This window comes from Hemitrygon akajei, chromosome 5 (genome assembly GCF_048418815.1).
Source record: "Hemitrygon akajei chromosome 5, sHemAka1.3, whole genome shotgun sequence".
Taxonomy (NCBI): domain Eukaryota; kingdom Metazoa; phylum Chordata; class Chondrichthyes; order Myliobatiformes; family Dasyatidae; genus Hemitrygon; species Hemitrygon akajei.
Genome location: NC_133128.1, coordinates 61902518 through 61924013, shown reverse-complemented (window position 1 = coordinate 61924013; position 21496 = coordinate 61902518). Strand labels below are relative to the sequence as shown.

Here is a 21496-nt window from a genome sequence, read left to right as displayed (position 1 = left end):
ATTAATAATACAATCTACATTTCCTGCAGTTTAAGCACTATTCCTCACATGGTCATTTCTAGTATCATTTGTAAACCTCACTGCTGTACCTACACACTGAAGTCAAAATTGTTCATTTATATCACCATCACTAAGAGCTCTGTGGAACTCCAGATATCTCAAATATCATCCTTTACCAATTGCTTCTTGCCACAGAGCTAATTTTGAATTAAAATTACCACACTTCCAATATCCCCTGGGCTTTTCCTTTAGGGACCTATCAAAGCTTGAGCTAAAATCCTCACTGGACATTTATCAGTTGTCATCAGCCCCTCTCCTCCTGTTTCTGGAAATACTACAGTCTTCCACATTCATGTCCATCTTAATCAGAATCCTTTCCAGAACCTCTTCAATCAGGTATACCAATACAGCTTTGCCCAGCCCAAAAATGGCCCAGTGATGGTGACAACCTATTCCTCAGTATCCTTGCTGACCCGTCTGCAGCCTTAAACACAATCCTCCTCCATACAATTCTTCACAGCTCCCATCGTCCTCCAATCTCCATGTTGCCCAGCTGACTTAAACTAAGTAAGTGCAGTTCCATTCTTACCTTACAGACTCATAGCCAGAGAAGCATTGGCAACATAGTTCTTACACCAGTGCCATCTTTCTCTGCTGCCTCCAAAGATTCTTCCCCATATCCTCTCCTCCACCCAAACTCCCCATTTCTCATTAATTTCCTGTTCCACAGCAACTTCCTCAGAAAACGCCATATTGATCACCACAACCAATGACACCCAGCTTTATCCAACCTTTCCCGGCCTCTTAATTGTCAGACAAGTAGAAACTTGAACAGGCAATCAGACTGTTTATAACCTTGATATTAACCAAGAGCCATCAAATCTCATGTGTGCCATCACAAACTGCCCATTTCCATCTCTAAATGCTGACTGACTCTACTCCAAACTTCAATTATCTTCTCTACATCATTCTTATCACCACACTTGACTATTCCTATGTTTTTCATCCATCATCACCATGCTTTCCAAATGGCAGCATCTCCAGGTGAAGAAGTGCTTCATTATAACACTTCCCTCCTTGTTTCTAAAACTCTTTATGGAGTCACCATTCTCATAACAGAAATTGTCCCCAATCCTACAACCTTCCAAGATATGTCTAATTCTCACCTCCACTTCAATAATTTAATCATTAATGAACAAACATACATTCAGTTACTTTCTTTTCTCCTTGAAGGTGCTTCTTGGCCATGGAACAGTCCAGGACAGAAACAGACATTTTAGCCCAATATGTTGTGCCAAACCAAATAAATTAGTATTTAAATGGCCAACTGAACTAATCTTTTCTGTCTACACAATGTCTATATCCTTCCATTTTCCTCACATTCATGTGTCTATCTAAACATCTCTTCAAAGTCTTTAATGTTTCTGCCTCTACCACCAACCACCCTAGGCAGAACACTCCAGGCACCAACCTCTCTGTATAAAAATAACTTACCCCTCACAACTCCTTTGAAATTACCCCCTCTCACCTTATATGCATAGCCTCAGGTATTGGACATTGGAAAAAGATACTGTCAACTCTATCTCTGCCTCACATTATTTTATAAACCTCTATCAGGTCTCCCTCCAGCCTCGGCGCTCCAGAGAAAACAACCCAAGTTTGTCCAACCTCTCGTTATAGAACATACCCTCTAATCCAGGCAACATCCTGGTAAACCTCTTCTGCACCCTCTCCAAAATCTCAACATCCTTCCAACAGCAAGGCGACCAGAAATGTATGCAGCCTAACTAGAGTTTTATAAAGCAGCAACCCAACTTCCTGACTTTTGAACGCAATGTCTCAACTAATAAAGACAAGCATGACTTATGATTTCCGAACCACATGTGGAGCTTTGAACTTAAACCCCCAAGAACCCTCTACTCATCAAGGGCAACCTTTAACAATGTACTGTCTCTTCACATTTAACCTACCAAGGTGCAGCATTTCATATTTGGCCAGATTAAACTCATCTACCATTTCTCCACCCATATCTACAACTGATCTATATCTCACTTTATTCTTTGCCAGTCTTCTATGCTATCCACAACACCACCAGTCTTTGTATCACCTGAAAACTTACAAACACATTCATCTACATCTTCATCCAGGTCATTTACATTCAGTCCATCTGTTCAAACATTGTTTTATGTGACTTGATTTCAAATTTTTGTCAATGAACTCTCCTATTAAAGACTTGCCACATTAAAGATACAGCATAAATTGTGGTGGTCTTCATTTTAGGCCACAGTCATGCTGAACATGCTGCCAGGGTAGGGATTGCAGTCATGGTGATTCAAAGCTTGATCATAGAGAAGAATATTGAAGAAGATTTGGGAGGAGAAGAGGGAGGCAGAAAGTATACAGGAAGCTTCATATCTCAGCCCCAAGACAGCCAAATGTTCTGACAATGGTAGAGCCAGAAAGGAAAAGGAGGCAGAAGAAATTAAGATGATGTGCAACAGGGCCATTGAAAGGTGGAGGAAGCCACAGAAAGATGGAGAAGCAAAGCCATCAAGTAATCTAATGAGCTTTGAAAAAGCCGTTGCTAGGGCACTAGCAGCCGGTGCGAGGGCATGAAGAGAGAGACAAATAGGATGGAACTGGATACGGAACAAAATATCAGGTGCCGTCCAGATTAGTAAATCCCAGCTAAATTTGTAATACCAGATGCAAAACATCCAAGTTTAAGGTTAGAGAAAGAAATATGGCAAAAGGTGGAGTTTAGTGTCAACATGAAGAAAGAAAAGGAATAAAACAAAGTTGTGTTGTATGCCAGCATCAGTACCAGGCCTATGCATGAAGATTTTCAGCTTAAGATATTAAGAGATGCCAATGTCCTTGAAATGGCAGCTTTATATGTTATCTATCACTTCAAACAGGGGAGAAGAGAGAAAGTATTGGCAAGTTTTGCTACAATTTTATTTTCTTTATTTCCCCCTTCACTAGGTATTGTTGTGCTATGTTTCATTGTTTCAGTGTAAAACAAAGCACTACTGTTATTAAACAAATTGCAGGAAATGGCAGAACATTATTTTAATACTCATTTTTGAGAACTGCAACACCAACAGTTTTAGACAGTTTCTAATTGCCCTCCACAAGATGGTAGGAAGCTATTTTCCAGAAACACAGCAATCTATGTGGTACTGGTACAACTGAATAGCTTGCTACGCCACTTCATCAGGTATTTAAAGGTCAACACACAATATGGGTTTGCAATCACATGTAGGCAACATCATGGAAGATTTCCTTCCCAAAGGATATCAGAAAATCTAATGGCTTTTTGAATGACAACGTTCATATCCCTCATTGGCCAATTGATAATTCTTCCCAAATTCTAGTTTATAGATACTAAATTCTACAGCTGCTATGATTTGATTAGAACTTCAGTCTCCTGATTGTTAGACTACATGGTTGGTCACTAATCTAGTAACAACCGCGGCACAGCCAACACACTCATCTTTATTCAAGAGTACCCTCGTAATTCAGTGTGTGCAAATTCAGTACAGTAAGAAACAGAAAAATTATGTTGTCCCCGGAGAAGCAAAATCGTTGAAATTACTTTCTCCCCCCCACCCCAAGAAAAAGAGAATGCATTGAAGCTATAAAGTAATTGCAAGTTGTCATCCATCCTGAAGAAAGGTCTCTGTCCAAGACACTGACTATCTATTCATTTCCATAGATGCTGCCTGACCTGCTGAGTTACTGCAGCATTTTGTGTGTGTTGCTCTGCAAGCTGTCATCTGTCCTGGCTGTAAGTTGTCAATGTGAAATATAAACGGCCCCTCCTGGAAATGATGGTGCTTGTCCTGTCATGAGTTTCCAACATTTCTTGCTTTTATACTAAAAGTGCCCTTAGCTCTTAAATGCTAGTCTAACCTGTGTGTTTGATTTTAAGCACAGTCTGAAACAGTCCAGCATCACTGATTCAAGATTTCAAGTTTACTTATCACACGTACCGCCAACCACACAATGAAATGCATCGCCTGCGTTAACAAGTGTGTGACGTAGGAAGCCCGCAAGTGTCGCAACACATTCTGGCGCCAACATAGCTACCTACAATGCTCAGAACAACAAAGGAGAGAATGAGCAGCCGAACAACAGCAGCAGAACAAGCCCCATTCCTCCCACCCACCCACGTGCACATACATCCCTCTAGCCCCAGGTTGCCATATTTTCCTAGGGCATCCAAGATGACGCAGCATCTGCTATAACAAATGAGGTAATTTGCAAATGACTAGATCTGCTAGCTCATTACGGCTCAGAATGAATAGCAAGTCCTGGTGTTGAATGCAAAACTCAAAATGAAACTAATCACTAATGGCAGTGAGATATTGTCATCTAGCAACAAGTTGGGTCCTCCAATGCCAACATGTTCAATTCTAAATACTTAAAGGCAGCAAGGACTGGGTTAGGAGCAGAACAGGAATATTTATGTAACAGTGGAAATGACACTTGGAGACTCGGAAGGGAACAAAGTCACTGCCCTTGTGCATGGAATTGAGAGTAAATCTCTCTCTCTCTCTCTCTCTCTCTCTCTCTCTCTCAATATTAAACGGTCAAAGGAGGTCAGGAATAGGATCCCATTCATCAGCAAGCAGATTAATGCCTTCCGGATGTGTTCACATGAATTTCTTATGGCAATTCAGGAGTTACAAAAACAGACAGTTTGAGAAACATAATAAATGGCAAACAAAAACGATTTTAGATCCACTTGCATTACGCGTGTTCCCAATGATGGCACAATAAAAGAGCTGGAGTACAGAAAAATGTTAAACCTATATTTATGTAATTATCTTGACAGAGCAATCAGAGACCACTTAAGAGTATCATAATAGTGCTAAAGACAAAGTTAAATGAGCTATGTGATGCTACAGCTGAATTTTCAAATGCATAAATAACTTGCCAAGAAATATTTTGCTTGTACAAGACCACGACGAATTGAGAAAGCCAGTGGAATACTATAATTAACTCTCCAATGGGCAAGAGGCAAGCCACAAGAAGTAGAGGGTACCAGGTTAAGTTTACTGAAATTAGCTCATCTGAAATTGATCAACAGTTTGAGCTCTACAAGTGGTCTAAATCCACACAGCTAGAACAGGAGCACAAGATCACCAACAATTGCTTCACCTGACAGCTGCGTCCCCTGCAAAAACAACTAATTATTTTCCCTAAAATATTTGACACCTGCAATTGAGCTGCTATGAACAGAACTGATAAACAAATTCTATATTAAAAAGTCAATCACATTGAAGTTAAAGATCAGAACAGATCGGATTTTTTTGTTGCAATGTCTGATGATTTAGACACCAATATGGTTCTTCGGAAAGAACTTGAAAATGCAAAAAAAGTAAGACAATACACAACAGGGCAGCTTGCTTGGCGGACATACAAGCAGATGGTCTCTTCATAGTAAGAGAAGTAGCAAATGATCCCATGAATTGCCAATTTCAATGACCTAGTTGAGTGCATTCATGGAATAAAGTGTGAAATCAGACACAACAAGTAAGGTGCCTAGACTTCGGATTTCTACAAAATCAACAGGCTGCCTTGTAAGCAAGAGCAACGCATCCTTGTGTGGCCAGTGCTCAGTTATGTGAACAAATACAATGTTGTGTACAACACTGGGAAGTTACCATATAGATGTCCTCCTTAAAATTGTCAGATCAAAAGGCTGGAGAATAAGTGATGAACATTCTTTAATCATTTTGAAGCTCTGGATTAGCTTTATGGAAACAAATGCTTTTAGGGTGTGTTGTTAGATCAATTGAAATCAAACCTAGTACCCCTGATACAGAAATGTCACCTTTTCATGGGGTTCAGCTCCCTGATATCAGAGGTATTTACTTTATAGAAACACAAACATACTGGGAAATAAATAAAGACATACTGTCATCAGGAGTTTGCTGCTATCCAGGTGGACGAGTTACTTAAGATTCATGAGCACAATAGGACAGCATTTCAAACACAGAACATAACAGCACAGTAAAGGCCCTTTGGCCCACAATGTTGTGCTGACCTCTTAACCTACTTCAAGATCAATCTAACCAGACTCTCCCCACATAGCCCTTCATTTTTCTTTCATCTGTGTACCCATCAAACAGTCTCTTAAACATCCCTAATATATCTACCTCTACCACCACCCCAGCTGCAAGTCCATGCACCCACCGCTGTAAAAAACCTACCTCTGACATCCCCCCTCCCCCATACTTTCCTCCTAAATTCCTAAAATTATGCTCTCTCTATTCCACCCTGGGAAAAAGACCCTGGCTGTCCACTTTATCTGTGCATTTTATCATCTTGTACACCACTACCCTGCTTCACCCCAAAGAGAACAGCCCCAGTAGGCTCAACCTTGCCTCATAAAGACATGCTCTCCAATCCAAAGTGCAACCTGGCAAACCTCCTTTGCAACCTCTTTAAAGTTTGCTTCCCATAATGAGGCAACCAGAGATGAACAAAATACTCCAAGTGTGGTCTTATCAGAGTTTTATCGAGGTGCAACATTACCTCACGGCCTTCGGACTCAGTCCCCTAATGAATAAAGGCAAACACAACATATGACTTCTAACCACCCAATCAAAGGGTTTAAGATGGCACTACTGAAGATGAGCGATAGCTTACTGGTGGTTCATAAAGAAATACAACCAAATACTTTATTAGTAACACTTTCTGTGGAAAATTGTGGCAAACCATCACAGCAAATAATGAAGAAGGCGAAGGGAAGGCTGACTCAAGGGTTGAGGTGCGCACGTCATGCAAAGTTGGAGCAAGGGGGAGTAGTCGGAGCGAGGTCAAGGCAGGTTTGAGACAGAGTCGGAGTTGGAGTCTGAGATGGAGTTGGAGCAAGCGGACTGGAGACAAGTTGGAGTGAAGGCGTTTCGGAGCCCATTCACCTAAACCGAGAGCGAGGTTAGATTGACTGAAGCGCTGGGCCAATTTGAAAAGGTTGGGTACAGGTCAGAATATGGTGACAGGATCCAGGCCCAAAGCATATTCATGCAGTGGGTCTAGCTCCTAATGCAGGGACAACCCAGTGTTTGGACAATTTAAAGACCGGCCCAGATAGACTGAAAAGGCAGAGTGTAGGGACCAGAGGCCAGGGTCGGGCCAGTTCTGCTCACTCTCCACAACATTTACTCCTTTCTCCTCAGTGCTAAGGCTGAGGCTGTGACTTCCTCCAGATTTTGTGTCTGCAAGCTTCAGTTTCGGGTCTATGGACTCACTTTCATTCTGAACACTTGCTTTTATTTTTGTTTGCATGATTTGTGCTTTTTCCGCTCCTCTCCCCATGCATTGAGTGTTGGTCTTTTTTATTCTAGCTGGGTTCTTTCGGATTTCTTGTTTTGTAAGCAGATGAATCTCAAGGTTGCATACTTTATACATACTTTGATAATACATGTATTTGAACTTGAGCTGCAATTTTGAGCGAGGTATGAACATGGAACTTCCCTCCATTCCTTCACATTGCCAAGAATCCTGCCAATCACCATGTACTTTGCCTTCAAGTTCAACCTTGCAAAATATATTATTATACACCTTTCTGGATTAAACTCCATCTGCCTCCTATCAATATCCCATTGTAACCCTTGACAACGTTCTACACCATCCACAACCACACCAACCTTCGTGTTTGCAAACTTACTAACACACTTGCTCATCCAAATCATTTATATATTTTTTAAAAATCACAAAATATCTTTGCAAGATTTTCAGGAATGCAACTAGATTTAATCCCAGGAAGTATTTCTTGGTACAGCAAATCATTGAAACATACTGCCAGCAGGTGCAGCGAGTATGGACTTGAACTTCTGATTTTAGAAAATCTGCCATGTACTCCTGGACAGAGAATACTAATTGCTGGTTAGCCATGGTTATGTAGATTTACAGCCTATAGTTACTCCAGATCGTTGCTTCTTTGCCTCAGAGAGATGAGCATGATCCACTAAGCTCACTTTCCCCATTTATACTTGATAACCCTCCATTCGTGAAATTCCAACATCTCTCCACCTCTTAACCAAACTACTCAACCCATCGTCTGGCCTCAACATATTTTGTCCCGATACAGGTGGCTCCCGTTTCTCGAACGTTCACTTTACGACAGCTCGCTGTTACGAAAGACCTACGTTAGTAACTGTTTTTGATAACCAAAAAGGATTTTCACCTTTACGAAAGAAAAGACGCCCGCTTTATACGGGTGTTTACCCTGAGAAAGACTACCATGACCGTGAAGCCTTGTGCGGGCAGTTGTGTACGCATGCGTGTATGTGCCAATTTTTTCTCCAGATCAATTTCAGCTCGCTGTCTTCCCAATTCTGGTAAGTGAAACTACACCTTACATAAAATATTTCTACTTTACATAGGTTGTATATTTATCAAATCATTCCTGCTTTTACTGTATGTTTGTGTTATTTTAGGTTTTATGAGGTTTTTTTTTGGGTCCTGGAATGCTCAAAAATTTTTCCCATATAAATTAATGGTAATTCCTTCTTCACTTTACGACATTTTGGCTTACAAATGGTTTCATAGGAACGCTCTACCTTCAGATACTGGGGGATGCCTGTATCTCTTTTGCCTTGCTGTCCATCTACAACTGACTGCACAAATGACCTCTTGTCTCATTCCTGTGAAGCACACAGACCAGCAGTTGAGCCTTTGTGGGTGGCTAGGGGCCTCTGTCTGGTCCTGGACAAACTGCTGCTGGTGATTCTGCTCTCCTTGCCTAATGGGTCATTTGCTAAACGGGTCAGCTGCTCATCACAATAAAATGGTGAAGCACTGGAAATGCAGAGTAGAATGTGCTGAAGTAGCTGATCTGAGCACAGTTGGGCTTTGAGACACCTGGGAGTGAGAGTGAGAGGGGCAGTCTGTGATCACATCAATGAAATTAAACCTCCTGCAGAGCTCCGACATTCTGCACTTCCAAAGGAATAAGACAATAATAATTGGCTGCTGTTCCCCAACTTGTGTCACACACAACATTCAAGCGTTAGCAGAGAAAGGCAAGAAAATGGTAGAAAAAAAGTTTGTCCTTTCAGACAAAACGGTAAACGGATATACCACACAGTATCTTTAATGGACGCCATTAGATCTCTTATAATATTTGAAGATGACTGAGTACTGCATTCTATTAATTCTACAATCAACATGGCATCTTATCTTAGTGGCACCTTGCTCTGTATAAATTGGCTGCCATGTTGCTACTGTTACAATACTAAATGATAATTTACAAACACTATGTTTGTTGTGTAGCATTTGGGGCTAAAATCAAGAGGCTGTGCATAGATAATAGCTCTTTTTTTTAACTAGATGAAACAGTTTAAAGGAAAATCAGGTATCTCACGTGGAGACTTGAATTCCAGCCAGCTTGGTCCCTTGATCTTCCGATTGAGGAGCAGAAGTTCAAGACTCGAAGTATTGGTGCCAAACACATGGGAAAAGGTTTCCCCTTTCAAGTCGGAAGGGAGCGGAGGCAGGTCAGCCTGAGCAAGAAACAGCAGCAATTAGACAAGTTTCACCGACGATCACAGAGCACAAAACAGGCTCAACAGCCCACAATGTTGTGCTAAACTAATTAAACTAGTAATTAAATGCCTAACTAAATAAATTCCTTCTGCCTACACTATGTCAATATCCCTCCATTTTCTGCACATTCTAAGAGACTGTCGAAAATAACTGTTGTATTTGCCTTCACCACCACCCCAGGCAGAGCATTCCAGACACCCACCATGTAAAAATTTACCCTGCACTCCTCCTTTGAAATTACCACCTCTCACCTTAAATGAATGTCCCCTAGTATTAGATATTTCGACCCTGGGAATGCATTAAATATACTGAATCATTAAAATACATTAAATACGTAGGTTTACTACTGTCACATACACTGAGATATAATGAAAAGCTTGTCTTACATATTGTTCAGACAGATCAGATCATTATGAAGTGCACTGATGTCGAACAAGGTAAAATAATAACAATGCTGAATAAATTGCAACAGCTACCCAGAAAGCGCAGTACAGATAATCAGTAGGATACAAGACCATTACAAGAAAGATTGTGAAGTCATATGGCCACCTTATTGTACCAACGAACTATTTAATTGTCTTGTAAGACCAAAAGGAAAAAAGATAATGACTGCTATGCCTTTCATAATCTTGTAAACCCCAGACTCTTCCACTCCAGAGGAAACAACCCAAGTTGGCCAACCTCTCCTTGTAGCAGATCCCTTACAATTCAGACAGATACCTTGCAAACCTCTTTGGCACCCTCTCCAAAGCCTCCACCCACATCCTTCCAATAATGGGATGATCAGAATCGAATGCAATACTCCAGAGGCAGCCTGACAAGAGTTTCATAAAACTGCAACGCAGCTCCTGACTCAGTTCCTTGATTGAAAAAGGTATGATTGACATTTGCCTTATTTTAAACCACACTATCAACGTGCAGCAAATGACTTGAACCCCAAGATTCCTCTGCACACCAATGATGGTCAGGATCTTGCCTTTAACGATCTGCCCCTTTGCATTTGATTTCCCAAAATGGAACATCTCATCTGGCCAGATTAAACACCGTCTGCCATTTCTCTGCACAGATCTGCAACTGACCTATATCCTACTGTATCCTTTGCCAGTCTTCCACACTATTCACAACGCCACCAATCTTCGTAATGTCTATAAACTTACTAACCCACCCTTCAAAGTTTTCATCTGGGTCACAGACCTCCAGCCAGAATAAATCCATTAACCACCACCCTGATTTCTATGGACAAGCTGACTCTGATTCCAGACAGCCAATTCACCATGCACCCAGTGCACCTTAATATTCTGGATGAGCCCCTGCAAGGGCTCTTGTCAAATATCTTTCTAAAATCTACGTACACAACATCCACAGCTCTACCTTCATCAATCACCTTTGTCATTTCTTTGAAAAACTCAATCAATTTAATACGGCATGATTTACTGCACACAAAGCCATGCTGACTGTCCATAATTAGGCCATGGTTTTCCAGTTGCTCATAAACCCCTTCCCTTAGAATCATCTCTAATAGCTTCCCTCCCATGATGGGTTGTTCATTTGTCTATAGTTTCCAGGATTATCCCTATTTCCCTTTTTGAACAATGGAACCACATTAGCTACTCTCCTGTTCTCCAAGACCTTGCCAAGAGCAAGAGATGACAAATATTTTAGTCAAGGCTTCAGAAATCTTATCTCTTACCTCTCTCAACAACCTGAGGTACATCTCAACTAAGCCTAGGGACTTCTGCATCTTAATGTTCTTTAATAGACACAACACCACCCGTTCTTCATCTTAAAATGCCCTAGCAAATTAGCACACTCCACAATAATCTCCCTTTTTCCCCCATGTCCTTCTTGGTAAATAGTGATACAAATAGTCACTTACTATTTCTCCTACATCCTCTGCCTCCAAGTATGTTTCCTCCATTATCTCGAAGAAGTTATACAATTTCTGGCTTTTTAAAAAAATATATAATCCTTAAGGGTTCTGCATGATTTATATTTCCTAAATCTTACATACACATCCAAAGTTCCCCCACCTTGCTTTCCTTCAATTATCTACAAAGCACAAGTCAGGAGTGCCACAAAATATCTGCCTCTTCCCAAAATGTTCAAGAACCTGAACACCAAACAGACAAAGCTGTTTGCACAACTGACACCGCAAGCACTTCTTTTCTCTCCATCACAAGAAGACTGGCTGAGTGCGTGCCAGGCGTAAAGTCCATCGCAAATTCCTTAACATCATCTCCCAGTCTTCTGATCCCTAAAAGCAAGAAGGACCAGGAAAGAAGATGTACAGGTACTCCACCATCTGTAAGTCACACGCTATCCTGACTGGAAAATTTAATCACCACCACTGGAACTCCTTATCCAACAACGTCATGAGGGTATCATTATCAACGTGCATCAGTCCCAGATGGCGGCTCGCAAAACTGTAATGGTGGTTAGAGATTAGCAACTACAACCATCTAGTGAATATAAAGATTGCATTTGGATAACTGTGAGACATTTCAGTATACTCACTGCATATCTGACTTCTAAGTATTCACAATTTTCAGGGATGTCTGGAATTTCAAAAGCATACTTTTTCTCCACTCTCTAAAAATTAAAACAGAACCACATCAGTAAAATCATGAGGTACCAATGATCATATGAATTCTGGACAGCAGTGCGTTAACCAACCTTTGATTTGAATTTCATTATTTTGTATCTTTCAGCAATTGCTTCACTGAATTCCTGATAAACATCCATTAAACATACAGCCGTTTCTGTATCCTCTCCAGTCTTAAGATTTGTGCGCTGAAAAGAAATCACGCATAGTACATAAATTCAATGATTATCATTTTCAAGAAAACATTAGAAGAAACTTCATTTAAGTTGGAAAGATCACTCAATATGGTTCACGTCAATAATGTAAAACCTATTGACCCAAGTTCTCATACACTGAAAAGCAAGTGATCCAAAAAATGTAAATAAACTAGGATTGCACACAGCATGACACTTCCTGGATATTAAAAGCAGCAAAGAACAAATATAGTGCTCACTTTTCAAATCAGAGTGTTAGGACAGTTTGAGGCCTATTCTTCAGTTAGAACCATGTGATGCTTTGTTGTTTGATCAGCAGACAAAGTCTCATTGTCGAGATCAACACCAAAACTCCTTTGGCATTAATTGTAAAGTGTTGAGGTGCTGAAATTGCCAATGCTGGCAAGACTACAAATCATTAGAGACTTGGCCTCTCAATCAAGCTTACTCAGGTCTCAGCCTAAAACTGCTTATTCTTCTCCATAGATACTGCCTGACTTGCTGAGTTCCTCCAGCATTTTGTGTGTTTTGTACAAAATTTTCAGCATCACAGAATTTTCTGTTAAAAATGACTACAACTGAGCACAACAAATCATTCTCCACTTCATGCATTCCTCTGGAGGAAATGATCCTGCTTTTAATGGGAGACATTTCTAGCTACATTTATCTTTATTCTTTTGATATTATATTTATGAGTAAATTGACTTTTCACTGGGGAGTCAAGGATACAATGCAAATACATAATAAATTAAAATTGTTGAAGAAATATTGTTAAAGCAGATAATGAGCTTAAAATTTGATTTAAAAAGAACAAGATGACCTGCATTCCAGAACTTTCAAAGAGCTGGTCATAGATATAGTGGAAACTCCAGTTTCCAGCTTCTGAAATTCTGTACATTCTGGAACGTTTTCTATTAACTGGAGGAGCAGCAGAGCTACCTTAGTATTTCAGAAAGGAAGGGTAGCAGAGAGAAAAGGGAGCTCTGATCAGCTGGCCTGACAGAAACAGTTGTGAAAATGTTGAAATTCATAATGGGATATCAGGATGCTTACATTAACAATATGGTCCAGCAGAGTCAAGAGGGATTTATGAAAGGGAAGTCATGTTTGACGCTGCAAGAAAGTTTGTGAACCCTGTAGAATTTTTTCTATTTCTGCATAAATATGACCTAAAATGTGATCAGATCTTCACATATATATATCAAAATAACAGGTACTTCAGATTGGCAGGCTGTGAGACACCACAAGAATTGTTAACTAGGTTCTATATTAATGATTTGGTACTCGGGACCAAATCAATTGCTGATAAACCTGAACTAAGTCAGAACATAAGTGGCAGTGAGAATGTGGAGAAGTCAAGAAAATAAGGACACCATGATGAGGAGGCAACAAAGTGGCAAGTGGAGTACAGTATGGAATAATGTAGGGTTATTCCTCTCAGTACAAGAATCTGCAATAGTGACTACTACGTAAATGGAGAAAGACTGAGAAGCACTAACATTGGGTGAGACCGGTGTGCCCTTGTATACAAGGCACTGGAAAGTAACATGCAGGTACAACAGGAGAGTTAGGCAGTCAAATGTTTCACTGGCTTATAACTGCTGTAGGATTTGTTTACAACCGAGGGATATCTTACTACAACTATGTGAGACCTAGACTTATGTGAATAACTTTGGTTTCCTAACCTAAAGAGAAAGGATATACTAGATCAGGGGTTCCCAACCTGGTGTCCATGGACCCCTCAGTTAATGGAAGGGGGTCCATAGCAGAAAAAAAAACTGGGAACCCCTGTACTAGATGAAGCACAGGAATGGTTCACAAATTGGTTGTTGTGGTGACAGCTCAGAATCAGAATCAGGTTTAACATCATTGGGATATGTCATGAAATTTGTTGTTTTGTGGCAGCAGTACATTTCAATAAATAAAAAGAATTTTGAAAATCAATTACAATAAGGATATATAAAAAATAGATTAAATAAACAATGCAAAAGAAACAAAAATAATGAGGTAGTGTTCATGGGTTCAATGTCCAATCAGAAATCTGATGGTGTGGGGGAAGAAGCTGTTCCTGAACCATTGAGTGTGTGTCTTCAGGCTCTTGTACCTCCTCCTTGATGGTAGCAAGGAGATGAAGGCACATCCTGGGTGATGGGGGTGCTAAATGACGAATGCCACCTTTTTGAGGCATCGCCTTTTGAAGATGTCCTCAATGCTGGGTAGGCTAGTGCCCATGATGGAGCTGACTGAGATTATAACTTCCTGCAGCATTTTCTGATCCTATGCAATGGCCCCTCCATATCTGATAGTGACAGAATGCTCTCCACTGTACACCTATAGAAATTTGAGAGCGTCTTTGGTGACTTATGGAGTCTCCTCAAATTTCGTATGAAATATAGCCACTCCTGTGCCTTCTTTGTAAATGCATTAATATGGTGGGCCCAGGATAAATCTTCAGAGAAAGGGACACTCAGAAACTTAAAACTGCTCACCCTTTCCACTGCTGTTCCCTCGATAAGGATAGACTGTGTTCCCTAGACTTCCCTTTCCTGAAATCCACAATCAATTCCTTGGTCTTACTGATATTGAGTGCAAGGTTATTGCTCAACCATTCAATCTACCTCGCTCCTGTATGCCTCCTCATCACCATCTGAAATCCTGCCAACAATAGTTGGCAGATTGACAAATTTAGAGATGGCATTTGAGCTGTACTGGCCACATAGTTTGGGTGTAGAGAGAGTAGAGCAGTTGACTAAGCATGCATCCTTGAAGTACATCAGTGTTGACTGTCTGCGAAGAAGAGATGTGATTTCCAATCCACAGTGACTGTACGGATCTTCAATGCCCTCAAGTACACCATTAGGGCCTGATGTCTTGCAAGGGCTCACCTCTTGAAATATGTTCTAACGTCGGCCTCCAAGACAGAGATCACAGGGTCACATAAGAAAATTGAGTAGGCTACGCTTCTGTTCTTTAGCGTTAAGCAGAATGAGAAGCAACTCATTTAAACAAACAAATTTTCCAAAGGCTCAACTCAATTATTCAGAGATGGGTGCTTTCACTGGTTCAGGAGTCTAGAACCTGGAATTTGTCTCAAAATAAGGGGTAAAATACAGGATTTAAATGAGAAATTTCATTACTCGGAGGGTGGCGAATATTTGGAATCCCTTTACCTGGAGGTTTCTAGAGGTTCTATGATTGATTTTCACAACCAAATTCAATAGATCTCTGGATTTTAGTGTAATCAGATTTAGGACAGGAAAATAATATTGAGATAGAAGATGAATCTTGTCTTTGTTGAGGGGCCAAACTGCATTTACTTTTCACAGATGTAGTACTGAGCACGGTGCAGTCCATCACAGGCAAAGGCCTTCCCACCACTGAGCACATCTGCACAGAAAGCTGTGTCCATCCTCAGGGAACACCACCACCCAGGCCATGCTCTGTTCTCACTGCTGCCATCACGAAGAAGGTACAAGAGCATCAGGACTTGCACCACCAGGTTCAGGAACAGTTATTACCCTTCAACCATCATGCTCTTGAACCAGAGGGGATAACTTAACTCATCTTCAGTCAACCATTCACACAACCTATGGACTCATTTCCAAAGACTCTTCATCTCATATTCTCAATACTTATTGCTTATTTATTCATTGTACCCGTTGGGTGCGGTCTCTCATTGATTCTATCATGGTTATTGGATTATTGAGTATGCCCACAAGAAAATGAATTTCAAGGTTGTATACGATGATACATGTGTACATTGATAATAAATTTACTTAGAACTTTAATATACTATTCTAGCAAAATTCTGATCTAGAATGTATCGGATTTTGAAATCAATTTGTTGAAGAGACATCTTAAGGGAACATCACAAATAATTAAAATTTCATGTTTTTTAAAGCAGTATAAAAATAGGTTTTCAAGTTAAAAACCAATTAGAATTACAAACATTTTAAAAAGTTATAACTTAGTTGATAATATTGTGCAAACATAAACTTGTCCTTCAATAAATTGACTAAAAGTACCTTACAAACAAGATTTTGAAAAGGTAACGGTCATTACACACCTTTTCCCTTGGCAACAGGTATACTGTGCGCTCAATATTTCTCACAGCCACACAGCAACTGACATAGGTTTTTGCTGATTCAATCCACACTTTGCCAAAGAGGTAAACCACTCCTGAGGAAGACATAACATGATCAGTAGTTCCAATAAAGAGTATAATCATGCATTAGCAAGATCACTTCATTAGATCTGTAACAGGTTACAAAGACAACGCAAGTTTCATTTGGTTCCAAGCAGTGGTACTCACCTTTCCCACATAAGCTATCTGCTTATAAACTGCCCAACTGGCACCGTACTGCCTATGATAATCCAGCAAACAGATGATAATGCAGATAGATAGTTAACCTTATCAACGTGCTGGAGGAGCTCAGCAGGTCAGGCAGCATCTATGGATGGGAAGTTGAAGAAGTTCTCAATGAAGAGTCTCGGCTTGAAACATTGACTGTTTATTCACATTCCTAGATGCTGCCTGACCTGTTGAGCACATTGTATGTATTGCTCTAGATTTCCACCATCTGCAGCACCTCTTGTGCCCATGAGTTAACCATGTTTGCTTGTTCTTGAAATGAAATGGAAGAACTGTCAAATACATTTTTTCAATCCTACCATTTTGGAGCTGAACTTTGCTAATAAATATAGTGAAGTGTTGGGCTATATGAGCATACGTACATGTACGGTAGAGATATTATCTAGGAAGGCACAAAGCCTAACAAGTACTTGAATGTCTCAAAATGACCCAGAAGCTAACCGGTGCAGAGGGATCCAGTCAAACTACATACTCCGTGATACTGTTTTTTTGCCCGGAAAACATCAACAATTGGAAAAGGAAGAAAGGGTTACAACCCAGAACATCATGGTGAAATTGATAGAAGTGAAGCTCAGAAATAATCAAGAGCTGAAAACATGAGTGAGACTAGTTTATTGGTTCCTTTATGGTAACCTCAATGCTTCACCAAAGTATAAATATAGTATTTATGCACTTGGAGTACTGTGCTCAATTCTGGTCGCCTCACTACAGGAAGGATATAGAAGCCATAGAAAGGGTGCAGAGGAGATTTACAAGGATGTTGCCTGGATTGGGGAGGATGCTTTATGAGAATAGGTTGAGTGAACTCGGCCTTTTCTCCTTGGAGCGATGGAAGATGAGAGGTGACCTGATAGAGGTGTACAAGATGATGAGAGGCATTGATTGTGTGGATTGTCAGAGGCTTTTTCCCATGGCTGAAATGGTTGCCACAAGAGGACACAGGTTTAAGGTGCTGGGGAGTAGGTACAGAGGAGATGTCACTGGTAAGTTCTTTACTCAGAGAGTAGTGAGTGCGTGGGCAGCCGGCAACGGTGGTGGAGGCGGATACAATAGGGTCTTTTAAGAGACTTTTAGATAGGCACATGGAGCTTAGTAAAATAGAGGGCTATAGGTAAGCCTAGTAATTTCTAAGGTAGGGACATGTTCAGCACAACTTTGTGGGCCGAAGGGCCTGTATTGTGCTGTCGGGTTTCTATGTTTCTAAATCAGCAAATTAGAGAAGCTAACAAGAGAAATGCAATAAATAACAGAATTTTTATCCTCGTGTAGAATAAGTAAACCAGATTAGCAATAGAAAGGCATAAATTAAACCACAAGTTGCAATCCAGAAAAAGTCACTTCAGACAGCAACAAGTGCATAAACAACAGAAAGAAGTTAATTGTCAAGGAACAATAGAGACAGCTTGTGGATTTCAATGTGGGATTTAATAAGATGTTTGTGTAGCTAAAAAACTGGACCACAGCAAAGGTAACACATGTCCACCTTGTCAAACCATAGCAAGAGGAATTCCCGATATTCTACCACTAATAATGATCAAGCACTTTATCCAGACAAGCATGTTAGATCAGAAATCATTCAACGATGGTTGACATAGAAGATACTAAAAGCCTGTGGAATAAAGAGATGATGGATTCTGTTGTGCAGACTTTTAAAAACCATTTGGCAGAACACCTCAGCATTAGAACTTGTAAAGAACGAAGATTTTGCTTGGCAGGTGATGAGAAGGGCCTTCCCTGTCAGATCCTCCCTGCAGTGCACAAGTCACAGCACTGCCTCACACTGACCTCAAGATGGATTCAGTGGGGATGAGACTGTAATCATCTCCCCAGAATGACTGCCAAGGTAGTCTGAAAAGACTTACAGTGGTCTCTTTTGAAGTTCAATCCATACAGCTGTACAACACTGTTCTACAGACCTTTCCCGGGGGGGGGGGGGGGGGGGGGAGGAGATCGTAGGCACGTGTGGAGACAAATAATCTCTCAGGTTATTCTGCACAAGAGCCGTGCATGAAATAAACTTGATGTTATGCTTATATAATCCAAGTAACAAGGCTCGTACTCACAATGGCAACATAAAAGCTCTCTAATATGCACTAATGTAAATGTTATCAATGATGTAATATATTTGAAAAGGGAAATATGTGGATCTGTATGTGCATTTCCACTGGGTCAGGGAAGGCTTAGGTGAAAGAAATTATCCATAGTGAGCTCTGGGGGGGGGGGGGGGGGGGTCTGCTGCCTCTAGTTTGGAAGTAAGGCGGGGGGGGGGTTCATCACCTGAAAGTGCCTTTGGTTATTAAGGAAGGGGTTAAAGCATATGAAGCTGCTTCTTCAAGATTGGGTAAGTATTTAAAAGAGAGAAAAAAAATCAGTAAAATACAGTTCTTAGCCAAATCAACAGCTCAAGACAACAAAAAAAACAAACTTACACAAGCTGAACATTTTTACTTTCAAAAACATAATTATTAAAACACAAGTGTACACAGCTAGTACTAACCGTCACTGTCAGTACAGTTCAAAGGAAGCATTATTATTGTTATCAGGTTTTTACCAGAATTATTTATGGAATACTGCCATTACCTGGTTGGTGATACTGGTCCTCATAAGCATCAACCCAGTAGAATCTAAAGACTTGCTCTCCTTCTGCATCCGCTACTAATGGCAAACAGCCCGCATCCACCTGGACTTCAGCCACCTGAGGATCACCTTCATCTTGGTTTAGATGATCCCAACAAAATTCAACAGCAGGAGCGTTTCTGACCAAAACAAAAACATCTTTAAATTTGCAAAACACTTTCCTTCAGGAATAAAATACAGCAATAATAATGCTGTATTTATTAATATTAAATAATGGTTTTAAAAATGTTACAACTAGGAGATTAGAAAAAATATGAATGGAATTATCTAGAGGTGAGCTTTTAACCTTACCAAAATAACCAAAATGCCAGGCAATCTATTCAGAATTTCAAACCCAAGGACCATAATCCATGAATGACCACCTTGGTAATCAAACTAGCACCATGAGAGGCAGGACCAGAACTGGGCCTTACTTAGAAATGAAATTCTCCAACACTTTGTCAACCTGAATCAGCCTTTCTAGTTCCAAGCTGGGGTATGCGAAAAGCAGCTTCAGAAACCTCAGAATGATCTTCAACCTGATGTGTTCACTTACCCAGGGTACCCAAAAATTGATCAGTTCACTCACCACATGCTGGCGAAATTCTCTCAGGACAATCTTCACAGTTTGTCCTGACACTACTTACAAATAGTAAGTATTATAGGCCACTAACAAAAACATGAACTTCTCAGAAAAATTGAAGCTAGATCAATTGTAGCTGCAATTTTTCTCAAGCAGGGAGAAATCTGACACTCCAGCCCTCCAAGCTATAGTATAAACTCTGGCCAATTACAAACTCTCATAATTTGTTGGAAGAACTCAGCAGATCAAGCAGCTTCCATGGTGGTGGGAAGATAACTGTTGATATTTGGGCTGAAACACAGCACCAGGACCTTGTCCAAATTGTTGACAATTCTTTTCCCTTTCCCCAATAGATGTTACTTGACACACTGACTTTCTTCAGCAGATGGTTGCTCCAGATTCCAGAACCTGCAGGGTCTTGATTCTACAATCTCTCTCCACTGGTATTTATAGCCTTAAGCATATTTTGGACTGAAATTCTCCAAGAAAACCTACTTCACTAAAATCTTGAACCAATGCTTGGAAATGAAAATAAGGAACTGAAATTGAGGGTTTAATTAAAAATGGAATCTTCATCAGCATTAGCACCAGAACAATTCTGCAAGGGTACTATCCTAGTCTTTTGAAATATGTCCAGACCTAGCAACAGGCTGATTGGTTGGTAACTGGTAAAATGTCTGCTCAATACAATTGCTTTATTTTGCAGGATTTTATTCAACCCCGTCAGTAAACCAATGCCCTATTGTTTATCAGAATATCCTAAATATAACAAGTACTTTATTAATTTTCCAGAAGTCCTTTCTTTCAATTGGCTTACTTGAATGGCTTTTCTTCCTCCTTGGGTTCTTCAGCTTTGATGGCTTTCACATCTTCCATTTCTATTTTTGCAGTGGACATAGGCTCAGTGTCCATGGGTTCATCAAAGTCTCCCTCATCCAACTCCATTACTTGGGGATCTTCTGCTAATTAAAATCAGAATTTAAAACTCGTGGTACTGGAGTTAAACAAAGCAAAGTTTTAAACAGAGAATTGTGCAAAGACAATCGCGTTAGAAATGAACCACTCAGGAAACATGGCAGCACAAATTCACGTGCAATAGTGGCACAGCGACACAGCTGGTCGATTTGCTGGCTCACAACTCCGACAGCCCAGTCTGACACTGACCCCGTGTGCCTTCTGTGCAAGGTTTGCAGTTTCTCCCTGCAGCATCCCAAGTCGTGCTGGTAGGTTAATTAGCCAATGTAGATTACCCTTTAGTGCAAGTTAATGGCAAAAAGAATCAAAGGGGAGTTAATGATTTTCCTTGAGACCACAGTAGCTTGCCTATATTCAACAACCACAGAGGTACAAAGTGGGATGCGAGGGAGGGAAAAGTAATACAAGGGAGAAAAAAAAATGTAGAATGGATATTCTTGAATCACTCATGAAAATCTAAGTTCACTTGTATTCTCTATCCCTACTTGAGTTGCTAGTGAGAACAAACCCAGCACTTAACAGTACTTCAACTTTAACGTTAACCATGTACAACACAGAACTGCTGATGTTGCACTTAGCTGAAAATAATCATC

At 40.4% G+C, this 21496-nt stretch overlaps 1 protein-coding gene across 2 annotated transcripts in view; it reads right to left on the bottom strand.

Annotated features, from left to right (window-relative positions):
• pola1 (polymerase (DNA directed), alpha 1) overlaps positions 1 to 21496 on the bottom strand; it is a 295953-nt gene that overhangs the window by 246472 nt on the left and 27985 nt on the right. Inside the window, exons 9-14 of one of the 2 annotated variants that reach the window (XM_073045628.1) lie at positions 20746 to 20890; positions 19310 to 19485; positions 16424 to 16536; positions 12235 to 12351; positions 12076 to 12150; positions 9380 to 9518 (exon numbers count right to left, since the gene is read on the bottom strand). In XM_073045628.1, coding sequence (XP_072901729.1) covers positions 9380 to 9518; positions 12076 to 12150; positions 12235 to 12351; positions 16424 to 16536; positions 19310 to 19485; positions 20746 to 20890 — 765 coding nt within the window. The remainder of the gene's footprint in view (positions 1 to 9379; positions 9519 to 12075; positions 12151 to 12234; positions 12352 to 16423; positions 16537 to 19309; positions 19486 to 20745; positions 20891 to 21496) is intronic. The other variant, XM_073045629.1, reaches the window with a different exon arrangement.